At 43.0% G+C, this 14,634-nt stretch overlaps 1 protein-coding gene across 6 annotated transcripts in view; it reads left to right on the top strand.

Annotated features, from left to right (window-relative positions):
* The window catches only part of CAB39L (calcium binding protein 39 like), a 60,757-nt gene extending 46,123 nt beyond the window's left edge, over positions 1-14,634 (top strand). For 5 of the 6 annotated variants that reach the window (XM_058824754.1, XM_058824752.1, XM_058824757.1 and 2 more), the window contains 4 exons: positions 3,400-3,459; positions 4,988-5,053; positions 5,547-5,690; positions 12,796-14,634. In XM_058824754.1, coding sequence (XP_058680737.1) covers positions 3,400-3,459; positions 4,988-5,053; positions 5,547-5,690; positions 12,796-12,975 — 450 coding nt within the window. In that variant the 3' untranslated portion in view covers positions 12,976-14,634. The remainder of the gene's footprint in view (positions 1-3,399; positions 3,460-4,987; positions 5,054-5,546; positions 5,691-12,795) is intronic. The other variant, XM_058824756.1, reaches the window with a different exon arrangement.

Here is a 14,634-nt window from a genome sequence, read left to right on the forward strand (position 1 = left end):
CAGTAAAGGATATAATTAATTAACTCTTGGTCTGATTGTAGCAGGATTCACAACAGTGATCAACTCTGCAAAGAATCTTTAGAGAAATGTAAATCTGTATTTAATAAACACTCTTCCCCTTGATAACTCACAGTCTTTTATGCTACCATTTAAAACTCAAATGAATCATGTATTACCTACAGCTGTTGTAAAATGCATAACCTTCTTCTCTCCCTACCTTCCCCCACCACAAACCCACTGCCCATCATGACCACACGAGTGAATAGAAGGCAAAATTTAAAACTAACATTTGAAATAGTTGTAATTTTTGCTGTCCCTTCTGAGCTCAGCAGTCAAGTAGAGATGAATGCCAAGCCTGCTGATTATTTTGCAGTGTATTCAGTCTTATTTTTGTGACCCATGGTTCAGGGTAAGGACTGTAGTGCTAAAAGCCAAGTAAGTGGAAGCACTGCATAGGCTCTGTAGAGTGTAGAGCAGTGTGCACTGTGTAGAGTTTGTGTTGCATTAAAAATTAGTTGGGTGAAGATGCCAAATTTCTTGGAGCTTGTATGTGACCATCATTCTTCCCACCAAGTGTTAGTACAGTCTCTGAGCAAAAAAAAACCAAAATAAATTCGATGCCTGTGAACTCCACATACAGGGAAGATTAATTTATTTCTGAAAAACAGTTTAAGAAAGCTGAGGGAAAATCTTTTTAGTCAAAGACTCTTCTAAATATAGATCCAACTCCTTTTTTTTCTTCTATCACTGAGCTCCCTGCTGTCATAGAAACACATTGTTTATTCTTTCCTTTCAAAGCTAATTAGAAACATGATTAGATAGACCTCAGGAGTAATTGTAAGGAATGTTAGAGCTCAGCTCAGTGATTCTACATACACTGAAGCCTGGCTTTTTACTGGTGTTTACTAACCTACTGAATGGGACAAAGATTTGCATAATGGAGATAACATTGCATTCTTCAGTAATGACTTGAGCAGGATTAGCAATTCAAATCACCCCTTAATCAATTGCAGCATCTTTCCATTATTTTAAGTTTCACTGTTGTGGTGTCCTTTAGGTAAAGGTTATGAAATTCAAAGTAGCACAGAAACACAGACAAGGTATAAAAATGCAACATAACTGAGGTATTTAATTCTTCTGTTTCTGGCATGAAACATTTTACCCTATGCTCAGAAGAATATTTGTCTCTGGTCAGAAAATGTGCTCCCGGACTCAGTTCCCAGCTTGACAGAAGGGAATTGCATCTTCTCCCCAGGTCCTGCTGAAGCAGAACAGCAAAGTTTGTTGGTGGTGATGAGCAGCGTTCACCCCAGCCAGGAGGCAGGATGGGGATAAGGGTCAGTTAAGCTGTGGCAGGGACTGTAGACTGCTACAGTCCTCCCAAAAGGAAGAGAGATTGGTGTTGTTCACAGATCTACAGCTGCAGCATGTACTCCTGTCCCCTGTGAACTGAGTGTATTTTTAGCAGGATTTAAAAATAAGATTCTACATCCTCGTGTGCACTGGAAAGAGAGGAGTATGAGGGCAGTTCATCCTCAGACAAAGGACAGAGTTCACCTTTTAAAATGCTTGGGGTAAATGTATAAACAGCATTTTTAGGTTTTTTGAAATTATCTCTTAGCACCTGATACATGGTCAGTTCTGGAAAGAAACCAGCTGCTCATTTCATCTCCTGTTTGTCTGTTACTCGGAATAGCTGGAACAGCAAGAGATTATGTGGAAGCAACTGAAATATGGAGCTACCTAATTTCTAATGCTGGGAAAAGAAGTGCTATGATTGTTTGCTTGCTGCATTACCGAACTCACATTTTCATTTCTGGTGTCCCCATGTTGGGTTTGCAGTTGCCACCGCGGTGTCTGGTTCAGAGCTGAAAGTCTTGGATAGCCTATGCACCAGAGGAGGGCTCAATTAAATGTGCATTAAAGTCTGAGGATATTTATAGCAGGGAAGCACTGGAATTATGATCTGAAGATGTACTTCTTAATTAAAGTTATCCAGGTGCACTGCAGAGAGGAAGCAGAGTTGTTAAAAATGCAGAGGAAAAGGGCTTGTATTTCAAGGTACAAGCTGTCTGTGGAGGGAGCAAGCAGCAGTTGGAATGTGCTGGCTGAATGCTGCTGCTCCATGCTTCCTCATTTCCTGTGAAAAACTCATTTTGGATTATGTTTCATTTGTGCCCCCTATTGAAGGACTTGTACTTGCCTCCAAGTGCCCTGCATAAAAGCTCCTGAATCATGTGTTTCACTTCAGCCTTTAAAAGTGCTGTCACTGCAGTCCTGCTAATTGAAGGGATTATTTAAAACAGGCACTGGATTTTGTAGTGCTCTGCTTTCCTCTTATAATTGATGGTAAAAATAAATTAAAGGATTAGTATGTAAAGGATTTCTTTTATTTGTGAGGATGTGTCTGTGCATCTGCTTGAGCTTGAGCTCCTGATCAGCTTCAGTCTCTGCCTGGGTAGGGAAACCAAGAAAAAGATTATAAAAAAGAGCAGAAAAATACCAGCTTGATTCACTGAAAAATACCAATTTGAATGGACTTCATCAGGCCTTTATTGAGATTAATGTTGTGTTTTAAAAGAAGCAGTGGGATAAAAATCACACTTAAATACCCCACACTGGCCACTCATTTCACAGCTATTCATCCAGTGAAAAAGACACACTTTCTTCTGGAGCTGAACATTTGCATCTCTGTCACTGAGCACCAGCATCACCATTCTGTGGGAGAGGTTCTTTTAATTTAAATTTGAATTAATTAGCCTTCTGGAGTGGGAAGCAGTCTGTCCAGCTGTCTGGAAGGTCTGCTGCTGCTGCTTTGTGTCAGAAAGCCAACCCCGGGCAGAAAAAGCTCTACAGAAGAGACTCATCTCACCTACCTGAGACTCCTTCCAGGAAAGGGAGTGGAGGTGGAGGGAGCCTGGATGGCTTAGCTGAAGTTGGTGCCTGGCTTTCATTATTAAATAGCTAGGTGGATATACAGTTGAATTCCAATTTTTCTTGTATTCTTGGAGATGAGCAATAGCAGTTCAGGCTTAGCATCATCCCCAGCTCTGGGGTAGCATGTAGGCCAGTTTTGGCTTGGAGACCATAGCTCATCCTCCATAAAGGGCTAATTTTCTTTCTTCCTTTTGCCCATCCTTGTTTAATGTGACTACTGTGCACTATGATCTATCAACAGCAAGAGAAGGTGGGAAGGAAACAGCAATAAAAAGAAAAGGTATAAGAATAGGTCTGTCTTGATTCAGTTAGCATTACATTAATTGAGTTCTATAGTACTAAAGTCCTATAGAAATCATGTTGTAAATGCTTTCTGGTCAAAACTGCTGAAATACATTTGAGAATCAAGAGACAATCACAGGCACTTGCTCTCTCAGCTAACCTTTCTCTGTTCTTCCCCAGGACCTGCTAACGAGACACAAATTGTTGGTGGCAGAATTTCTGGAACAAAATTATGATGTAGTAAGTATCAATGCTGAAAGGCTTTTCAGAAAATCTGTTTACGTTTGGCTGCAAAAAAAAAAAAGCACAGAGGGTTTCATGTTCTGCATAAACTCCTCACATAGAACTGTAAAAGCAAACACTGCTTTGTGCTGGAGCAGAATCCATGCCTGGCATGTGAAATGCAGATGCCCCCTCTGCACACAGCTGGGAACACAGCCAAGGTCTCAGGAGAACTCACAGGTTAAGAGCAAGTTTTATTCCTCGCCGTGTGCATCAGATCTCCTCAAGTGTGAATGGAACTGAAACTTGCAAACAGATCATGGGAGAAAACTTGTGCATGGTTTTAACCAGTTTTGTGATACCCCAGCACTGACAGGGCCATACAGGTGTTATTCACTCTTCTTTGAGAAGAGTTACTGAAACAAGTTTTAGCATTACTGGAAATTCCCTGTGTCTAAGTGAGGGACTGAGGTCTGAATATTCCTATTATCTTCCCAAGGCAATTAGCCCCTTGGTTTGCTGCTATTTTTCACTTTGATTTTTTGGCTCCCTTTTGGACCAAATGTGGGTCAGAAAAATTCCATTGGATTCAACTAAAATTGGATTGATACAGATCATGGAATTAGACTGTGGGTCACGTTTTTGTGTTACCTGAGGTATTCTTTATTTCGCTGCCAAATGAAAAGACAAATTTCTTTCATTCTGGTTACCATGAAGGTTAAATAAAGAGCAGGCTTATTATTGCTGAGTCACTAATGCAGCTTAGCTGGAGCAAAATATGTGTCTCTGCTAATCTTTTCTCTTAATACTGGAGCACTGCACTGGAACAGTCCCCATTCTACATTTATTTGACATTTTACATTTTTGAGTATCAATTGCCTAAGGAAGTTTTTTTGGGTTTTTGTTTGGGATTTTTTTTTGTGACTATTGGACAACCATGTTGATTTTTCCTGCTTGTTTGGTAGGTAGTCTGACCATATTGCAGCCTTGTCTCTCAGTCTTCCTGACCACAATACCCCCTTGATCCATCCCTGCAAAAACCAGCACACACTTTGCTCCTAGTGACCCTTGCTGAGTAAAGAGCTTTAACGAGTAATGGTGCTGAAAGCAGATGAGGTGGCACCTCCCAAAAGGAGCATTTGGGAGTCCCCGTCGCCATTTTGGGGTGTTGCATTGAGTCACACAGCATGACCATGATATGAGTGAGTGGACGTCATGTGCTGGGCCCACATGTCCTGGCAGCAGTCACCCTTCTGTAAGAGAGGCTGTGCAGGCACTGGCTTACTTGTGTCCCAGTTGGCTCGCACCAGCCCCAGTTCCATCCAGTCCATATGTGGTATTCCCCCTCTGCAGCACTTGGAAGAGGAGTGTTCCTGGGCATTAGTTAATTCCCTGTGCGATAATCAGCCAAGAGGAAAGGCCACAAGAGCTCGGCCTGGCATTGCAGTGAAGTGTTAGAGGGTGGCACTGCTGCAGCAGTGAGAAGGACCAAGAGAAGGAAGGATGGACATTCATCTGATGCATTTGTGTTTTCTTGTTACTCTAGATCTTTGAGGACTATGAAAAACTCCTTCATTCTGAGAATTATGTAACAAAGAGACAGTCTTTGAAGGTAAAGTCTCTCAGCACTTTCCTCCTAATTTTGTACTCTGTGTTATGCAGAATATCGAGGTGCATGTATGGCAATGGAGCAGCCATTCTTCTATCAACAGAAGGACTAAGGGCTTGTGATACTCTTCCTGAAAAGCACAGGAGCTCACTGTGTCTTTTCTTTCCTGGGCCTCTGGGGAAGCACTGGGCCATTTCTATGGAACGAGTGCTGTCCCTTCTCCTCTGAGCTTGGATCTGTGCTTTGGTTCAGAACATGGTTACAATGAGCTTGGCAGTAACGTGGCAGTCTCTGTCTGGGACACCAAGTGTGGCATGGCCTGCACATGGAGGCAGAGGGGGCTGTGAATGGAACATGGCAATTAAATGAAGGTCTTTGTCTACACTTGCTTTTGTCCCAGATACTCACACCAGCCCCTGTTACACCCAGTCCAAACACAGGATCTCCCTCTGTAGTATTTAGAAGATGAGCATTATTTTTCTAATTTTGTTTACAGCTTCTTGGTGAACTGATCCTGGACAGACACAACTTCGCCATCATGACGAAATACATCAGCAAACCCGAAAACCTGAAGCTGATGATGAACTTGCTGCGAGATAAAAGCCCCAACATTCAGTTTGAAGCATTCCATGTGTTCAAGGTGAGCCAGTATGAGTTGTAGAGGTGGCAGACTTTCTCTTCTCCTCATAAAAAGATCTTTCAAGGTAGGCAAGAAGAAGTCTGGGAAATTAAGGCAAAGGTTGAGGTTTACAGTCACTTGCAGTGTTTGAGTGTCATAATTGAAAAGAGCCTTCAGGTGAGACCTAAAGCAGCATCATTTTGGTTTAAGCTGGGGGTAGTCAGTCAAGTAGCCATTGCTACAGTAGTACACAACCTCTAGGTAGTATCTAGGGGATCTTCTCCCCACTCCTGGATCATTTTACCATGTGATTCTGAATAAAGATTAAAAAAAGCCTTAAAACTCTACCTTATATTAAGAGTAGGTCGTGCTGGTGCTGGGCATCAGTGCAAGCACAATATGCTTTTACAGATATTAGAAAGGTTTAGTAAATCTGAGCTTGAAATGAGTTTTATCCTTCCATCATTTTGCAGTGACATTATTGCAGTTAAAAAATTACCAGGCCCAACCAGTGTCCCTTTTTTCATGGTAATCAATGTTAATAAGTTAGAAGTTTACAATTTTCCTATCAAAAGAGTTCTCTGCTCTGAAACAGAGGGTGAGTCAGATTGTTATGCAAAACTAACTCTAATTTGGAATGAACACGTTAATTTCAAACTATAAATAGAGTTGTTAATGATTATCAGAAGAGGAATTTTGGGCCTCTAAGGATATCCCTTCCCTAAGCTGGCTAAGAAAGATACCAGATAACACCAAATGACTGTGAGAAGAGGTTACAACACCCTCCACAAATTCAGAGTGACCTGTTAAATATTGTACTTTTGCCATTTCTGATTTGGGAAAAAAGCTTTCAGATCTTCAGTGTGGAGACTTAGAGAATGTGCAGCTTCTTCAAAAAGCTTTTAGTTTTGTAAAAGAAAAAAAAAATCTTCAAGGAGGATTAAAAGAAAATTCCTTTCATGAAATAAGTGGCTTGGTAAGCTGTTCCCTTGCTGACTTCCTCCAGTTAGCTGAACCACTGTGAGTAACTTGTACTCCTCCTCCTTATCAGGAGGTGTGTGGCTCCAAGATAAGCAAGCAGTCTGGCTCCAGACACTTGCAGCCTTTGAGATGCCAGTGGAGAGAAGGTATCAGAGGATTTGGGTTTCTTAGCCACTCTGTGAATAAATGCAAGATTTTTATTTATGAAGGACATGAGTTGCTGTTCCTGAATTTTTGAATTAATGATAGGCATGGACTAGGCCTTGGGAAGGCTGATTTCACTTATTTTAGGAGACATTTAAAAGGACTTGGAATAATGTAAAAGGATCCCAGTGTGCAACCATGTCACACATATCTGTTCCTCCTATTCTGCCTTCCCATTTCTCCCTTCCAGTGTGTTGCATCCCATTACCAATTAGAGTGGGGATATTGCAGGCTCATCCTTGCTTGACCACTTGCAGTTGCTGCCATGTGGAAATAATGTTTGGACCTTGGACTGCCAGCAGAACAAGCCATGAGCAACAGTGGTGTTGTGTCTCTTCAGTTCAAAGGGCCAAACTCTGTCCTCACACACCTCTGTGGGTCTTTTCCAGTGGTGCCAGTCAGCAGCACTTCAGGGGGCCAGGGCATTCCCATGGCATTCTTCACACTGCCTCACATGCACAGGGCTCATGGTGAGGAGCTGCAGACTCAGAGCAGAACCTGATCAGCTGGAAATTGCTCATTCACAACCTCCAGCAGCACACTATAGAGTAACTGTAGAGGTGCAGCAGCTCCACTTATAGGATCCCCCTCACTGAGGATCTGGGTTGCCTGGATGCAGCAGCATCCAGCTCCTCCCCAGGGGGAAGGGTCTTTATAGGGTTTGTTACAGGAAATTGCATTGTGAATTAGCTTTGTAGAGAGGGTCAGAGAAGATCTTTTCCCTGATTTCACTTCTTAAATTGAGTTCTAAATTCTTGAGGATTAAAGAATTAGAATTCTAAATTCTACTGAAATCCTTACATATTTAAAGATTGGCTTTGTCTTTAAGTTTTTTTTTTTTTTTTGTGCCCAGTTCTGCAGTGTTCCTGACTCCTGTTTCTGGTTTTGTGTCCCTCAGCCCAGTTCTTTTGTCAGCTGTAGAATTCCATGTTAATGTACCTGGATCTTGTCCTCAGCTTCTAATCTCATAAATTTTGAACTGTGCCTGCATTTTAAAATTATGCTTGCAAAATACCTATGCAGTCCTGGCTGAAATTACAGTAGACTAACCACAGTGATTTGGAATGAAAAGTCTGCTGAGAAGTGGATACTTGCTGCTCTGTCTGAGCTGCCAAAAGATTTAGGTTTAAATTACCTGATTTAGATGTTTTACCAGTTAGACACAGTTGAAATGAAAAAGTGTTTGTTTTGTAAGCATCCAGATTGCAACGTTCCCGTGCTCCAGCTGACCCAAAAAAAGGCTTATGACTCTTACTGCCTGAGGCAATTTCTAATTATTGGAGATTTGAAACTGTGAGATAGAGATGAAAGTGATGACCACTTCTAGTGCAAACTTATTTTGGAGGAACATTTTGTGGTTGAAAATGCCAATCCGCCCAAGCTCTGAGAATATTTAATTCACTCGACTTACTGTGAGTGGGAAAATGAAGACAGAGTGCCCACTTGGAGTGCCTTTTTCCATTCTCCACTTAGGAGATGGTTGATCTTCCTCCTAATTCCAGCCCCTTCTCTTCTTTTGCCTGAAAAAAAATGGACCTTCTGCCTTGCAGCAGCATCCTAAAGGTCTGCAGCTGCTTTGTAAAACTGGATGTCCCAGGCAACGTGTGCATAAGGATTACACAGTGTTCAATCATGAGGAAAAGCTAACAGACCTCACCCCTTCCCTCCTTCTTCATAAATAATCTGAGGGGATCACTCAGAGCTGTGGGCTTTGAGAGTCACTGGCTCTTCTCTGTAGTGATTTCAGTGGAGAGATGTTGGTCTCAAGTGCAGACACTTTGGGGATCAAATACTGGGAAGGGCTCTCCAGCTCCTCTGGTGGGTTTGGGATGTGTTCCATTAGTGGAGCTTCCTTCAAGTTTGTCTGTCTGTAGGGCGGGCTGTATCTTTCAGACCTATGTGAATGTGGTGCAGGGATTCCTCTGACCTCACATATTCAAAAACAAAGGATAGGAACAGCTCTCTTAGATTTCACATAAACAATTTGCTGATTTTGAGGAAAATACCCTGTAGCAGTGAGCTGGGATTATATGACTTTCTTGCTCTTAAGGGGACATTTAGCAAGATATATTTTACTGTTTAAATCTAAAAATAGAATGGGTACACTGTGTTTTGTGACCTCAGTTTCATTTTTCCATTCTCTTTCGTGCACATTACAAGCTACCTCCTGCAGCTTGCTTTGCAAACAGCCTCACATAATTTGACCATACTGACAGTCTGCTCTTGGTACAAAGCTGAGGCCGTGTTTATGGGGATGTGTCCTCTCTGTTTCTCAGCTGGATAATCTAAAGGACAAGGATTATTATGTGAAGCATTGTTCTGTAAGCAGCATGAACCTTGTGTGTTCTGTGTGTGCAGTGTCCTGACAGTGACATCGTGCATGACCCCAGAGCAAGTCCTAAAATGCTCAGTCCAGGGCATCCTGTAATTGCTCTTGCTCTGCTCTTGCCCCAGAAGGTTGTAATGCCTGGTTATTAATTGTAAGGAAATAAGGTCAAATTCTCTGGTCAAGTAATTTTGATGTTTGTTTGAAGAAATACATTAAGACTTTTAATGGAGAAGGTAACAACTATTCCACTTTCAATAACTTTATAAGCTTTAGAGTTGATTTTCATTCCAGGTCTTTTGCAAATACTTATGAAATGGAGCTTTCTCTGTTTGGAGACAGCTATATTTAGAGTTGGAATTTTTATATGGGTACTGTCTTTATTTTGGGTCTCTGTCTCTCTCATCCATCTGAATTTAGTGCTCTAGAGCATATATCTTTTCATAATAAAACCACAGGTGAAACCAAGTTCTCTGTGGTTTGATCCAACTTCATTTTAGTTGAAATGTTGCAGATAGCATTAATAATGTTTCTGGTTTTAGGAATTGATCTCCTTCTCTATGCCAATACAGAGTTCTGAATGAGGGGAACCCTTTCTAACATAAAGTCTCGTGGTGGTCCTGCTCCTGGGCTCTGTGAAACTGGTCAGTTGATACTGACAGAATTGATTTTGTTTGCTTAGCCAAAGTATTGAATAACATTTCAGGAATTTTCTGGTCCTTGAGCATTCTCTCTTTACTAGTCCCTGTTGACACTGAGCAAGACTGGCAGCTGAGATGATCTTTGTTTGAATGTTCACTTTGCCAGTTTTGCAAGGGGAAGATTGTAATCTATAAATAGTTGAGCAGGAAGATAAACAGGATGTGATGGCTTCTATGAAACTAAGTTATTTATTATTTGCTATGGTAATACCAGTGGTGGGTCCAATATGAAATACTACTTACTAGGTTTACCACCTACCTTCCAGTCCTGTTTGCAGAGCAGAGAGCTTTTACAACAAGAATTATTTATACTTCTTCATTTTGAGAGTCACCCTTCAGAGAAATATTAGGGAGGCCTAATATTCATTGAAGGAAGATGTTCAGCACTTCAAGGCCAGGCCTTCTTTGATGGCTTCCATTTGCATTGTCATCACATGATTTCTGAGCATGTGGGTCTTGCCAGTGTATCTCACAGCTTCTTCTCCTCATCACCCAGGGTGAACTGAACTCCAAAATAAAAATTTCTTATGAAGATCTGTAAATCCCTGCCTGTAGGTTTACATCCTGCTTTTCCCCATGGCAGCTCATCCAGATGACTGGGGGCTTATCATAGTCCAACTCCTGGAAGTATCCAGCTTCCATCACCATGATCACCTGCTGTAGGTCAGCACACAGGGAGCTGCATCCTGGGCCTGCTCCAGCTGAGAGCATGAAGTGCTGCAGCCTCATCCAGAGCCACATGTCCATGCTCAGGAGATCTCAAGATTCGTGTAGATAAAGCAAGAGTGGAAAGCTGTAAAGCACGTCCATATTTACATCCCCAAACCCTTTTTGTCCCAGTCTGAGGGGAACCAATGCATCAATAGCAGTGTATCAAAGTTATTTGCAAAGGAGGAGATGCTGCTTTCAGATGCTGCAGCTGTTGCTGTGAACTGGCCATCCCAGTTCACAGCAACATCCCAGGCAGATGTGCCCCTGGTAGGAGGCTGCCCTGTGAGTACTTTGGGCATTGTGCAGGAAAGGGGCTGCTCAAAAAGGATCCTTGGAGGCTGTTAGTGCTGGACTTGAGAAGTTTTAGGTAGCAAGTGGGAATCATTTAAGATGATAGCTCAGGGAAATTAGACAAGGGCAAGGTGGAGGCCTTTGTGAATAACTGTAGATAGTGTATTGTCACTGGGACCATGGCCTGGACACCAGATCAAGGAAAACTTTGTAGTGCACTTGGGAAGTGTTCACCCAGCATGGCAGAGGTTACAGCTCTTCCTGCACAGCAAAGGGCAAAGTACTTCGAAGCAGGGACTTCTAGGAGAAGCCTGAGGAGGAGGGATCCAGGGGAGACAAAAACATAGACACAGATTAAGATTACTCTAGCATCAGGATGCCAGGGTTTAAGAGCAGATGCTTTGTCTCACCTTTGTGAAATGAAAAAGTACTTCTAGTTTCCTGTTTGGGCAGAAGTTCTCAGTGGGATACTGTTGGTGTGTGTTGAACCCCACTCCTTCCACATGTTCCCCTGATGTGGCACTTTCCCCACCACTTGTATAACATCCTCTGATTTTGGAGTATGAGGCCTAGCGGTGGGTGCAGCCTAAGCCCTGCCCCAGCCTCTACCAGGTGTTGTCTTAGCACAGCCCCCCAGGACAGAGTGTGTGTGATTCTCATCAGGTGTCACAGCTCCTCCCTGAGCAGCTGGATGTGGCCCAGGTTTTCCTGTGGGCTCAGTCTCAGGGGAGACAAAAGGACCTGCAGAAGAGCCCCATACCGGGAGCCAGCGGTGGTGCTGCCTGTGCTCAGCAGGACAACATGCCATTCTGTGCTGTCAGCAGATGTTTGTTTTCATTCTGCTTTGGACAGGCTTGGAGGGAAACTGGATGATTTCCAGCTCTGTCCATCCTTAATTTCTTCTCATGGGGCAGAGACTAACTGGAGTTATTTCTGTCGTTGCACAAGCGCTCGGGTGGTGTTTGTTGCCCAGCCATGGAAACCTCGGAGCCAGCCAGATGTGGGAGCTGCTCCCGGGGCGGCCGGGGCGCTGCATGTGTGCTCCCACTGTGAGCCCCACGCCCCACCTGCCCCTCCTGACCCACATCCAGGAAAGAGAGCCCCATCTCTGTGCCATCCCGGGGTCCCTGAAAGAGCCTTTCACTGTTGGCCTTTGCAACCAACCTTAGCTTTGCACTTAACCCAGAGAAAATGTTAAAGGAACGGCACTGTGGCATGAGGGGTCATGTTCAGAGCTGCAGCTTTAGTGATTATAGTAGGAAAAATCAGAGCATTGAAGAAGGCCAGTAAGCCACAGTGCTGGGCTGGCTGTGCCAGGTGAGTATCTGTGTCTCACCTCACCATCCTGCAATGCCACCCTCCTCTGGTCAGCAAGGACTACAAAGGTGCTGGACACACCACAATCCTCCTGCTCCTGCTGCTGTAGGTTTCCATGCTCCCATGAATGGATTAGGCAGAGGGAAGTGAGGCCTCTGACATAATTTTCCAAACCAAAACAAAGCTGGCAAGTCTAATTTTAGGCCTGGTTTAATACGGAAATGATATCAATACTGACACAAAGCTTTTCCGTTCTCCTGATAATTAATTTCTGTGTATTTGTCTTGTGGGTGGGAAGAGGCTAAGGATTGATAGCTCCCTCTCAACAGCTGGATTTACAGTCAAAAGCTTTTATCACCAAAGAGCAAAGTGAAAGGGAAATGATACCACGCACAGGCATAGTTTTGCTTCAGTTTGCTGTGGAACCAACATGTTTGAACTCCTCTCTGCCCTGGAACAAGGTGTGTAGCAGTAGAGGATCTGCCTGTAACTTGTGGGGATGTTGTGACTGATGTTCCTCTATCTCTCTCTCTCTCTCTCTCTCTGTCCCCACCCCCTTGCTGTCTCTCTGTGCCTGATTTTGTTTGCATGTTAGGTTTTTGTGGCCAGTCCAAACAAAACACAGCCTATTGTGGAGATCCTGTTGAAAAACCAACCCAAGCTAATTGAGTTTCTGAGCAATTTCCAGAAAGAAAGGACGGACGACGAACAATTCACTGATGAGAAGAACTACCTGATTAAGCAAATCCGAGACTTGAAAAAGCCAACGGCATGAAGGACACCTCTTGTTTTCCACTGTAGGCATTAATCCAGTTGACAAGTTCCTCTGTGTCCCTTAAACACCACAATAGTGCTTGAGAAGGCACAGCAAGTGCCTGGTTTTTATTTTGTCTTTGTTCCTAGATGTCAAGAGTATAGGGGTTTTACATGAGAACTAAAAAACCAAAAAATCTAGAATAATATATTATTTTTAATCAAGATTATAATTATTTATGTCAGTTTAGAATCTCTCTGTAATAGAAGCTGGTTTGAAGTTTTTGTGCTCAAGAAGAATGAACCTCTTTGCTTAACTCTATCAGCAAACTCAAGCACTGGCAAGTGCACAGAGCAGGTCTCCTGAGGACTGTGACATTGTTCCTTCACACCTGTAGTTGTGACTTGGTTCTAGCGCTGCACACACACAAGACTGTGAAAGAGTACATTGGTCTCTGGAGTTAGCTGCACTTATAGGTCAGGTTCTTTAGTCAAAACAATGGAAGATGAAAAAGCAGTAAAGGTCACGTTTTTGCTTCATTTTGTGTTCTTTCATCCTTTCCCCCTACCCCTAGATCAGAGGTTTTCTATTCAGTGCTAGGGAATGGATGGATATATCAGCCATCTGAACTGTTTCTGCCTAACTCCCATTTCCCTGTGTGTGATCTATCTTGTGCTAGAGCACAGGCTTTTCCTACCAGCTCCCTGCAGTCTCATGAGGAGCAGCCCCATGGACACAGTGCTCACGTGCCCCGTAATGGGAAAAGGCAAGGGCAACACCCCTCCATCAAAGGCCATGCTGTATTGCTGATAAAGTGATCCTAACCTACAGAAACCATCCACGGTCAAGAATACTGGGTGGCAGCCAGAGCTGCTTGGCTGAATTGTGACAAGGGCTGAGCCTCAGCATCAGAGTGAGAGGAGGGTCCCTAGAGTCTTTCCATATAAATTCCAGTCCTGGCTGTGTGAGGCGGGGTTGAGCTAAGTTCAGTAAGGCAATCATGAAAAGGCCTCAGCCAGATTTACTGCGTGGGCTGAGGTCCCTGAGCCTGCAGGTGCTGCCACAGCTGAGAGCATTTACTGGATACTGAGCCTGGGAGGCCACTGAGCAGCAACAGGCACCAAAGGCCACCTGTAGTTTGGCATTTTCTGCCCTTGTTCATCCTGACCTGAATTCAGGTTCAGTGTTAAAGTTGTGGAAGAGGAGGTTGTTGCACCATAAATGTTTTGAGTTTAATAAGCTCTATGGTACAGACTGTTTCCCTGGTGTTTTTGAAGAGTTTTTGGGGTCTTTTGTTTTCTAACAGGAAAATGTTATTCTGATGCTTTAGTAGGAAGTGGAGTTTGAAAGCAGGGAGTGGAAATTTCTTGAATTTTTCTGGACAGCCTAAGTTCTGAGTTTTCCTATTTGCTGTAAGAAAGTTCTCTAGCTAAAACTCTATCTAATGCTTCAGGTAACAGGTGACACTGAATTGTAAAAACAGAACAAGCCCTTTTCTTTCATTAAACTGTTGTATATTGAGGTGAGTGATACTTTAATTTATGTGGTTTAGAAAAGGGAAGAAACAGAATTGATTGTGGTCTTGGTTTTTTTCAGATATCAGACACACACAACAAACGTACATCTTAGTTGCCTGGAATTAAAAAAAAAAATTTACAAGCTATTAAAGGCATGATTACT

The sequence above is a fragment of the Ammospiza caudacuta genome, chromosome 2 (genome assembly GCF_027887145.1).
Source record: "Ammospiza caudacuta isolate bAmmCau1 chromosome 2, bAmmCau1.pri, whole genome shotgun sequence".
Classification (NCBI taxonomy): Eukaryota; Metazoa; Chordata; class Aves; order Passeriformes; family Passerellidae; genus Ammospiza; species Ammospiza caudacuta.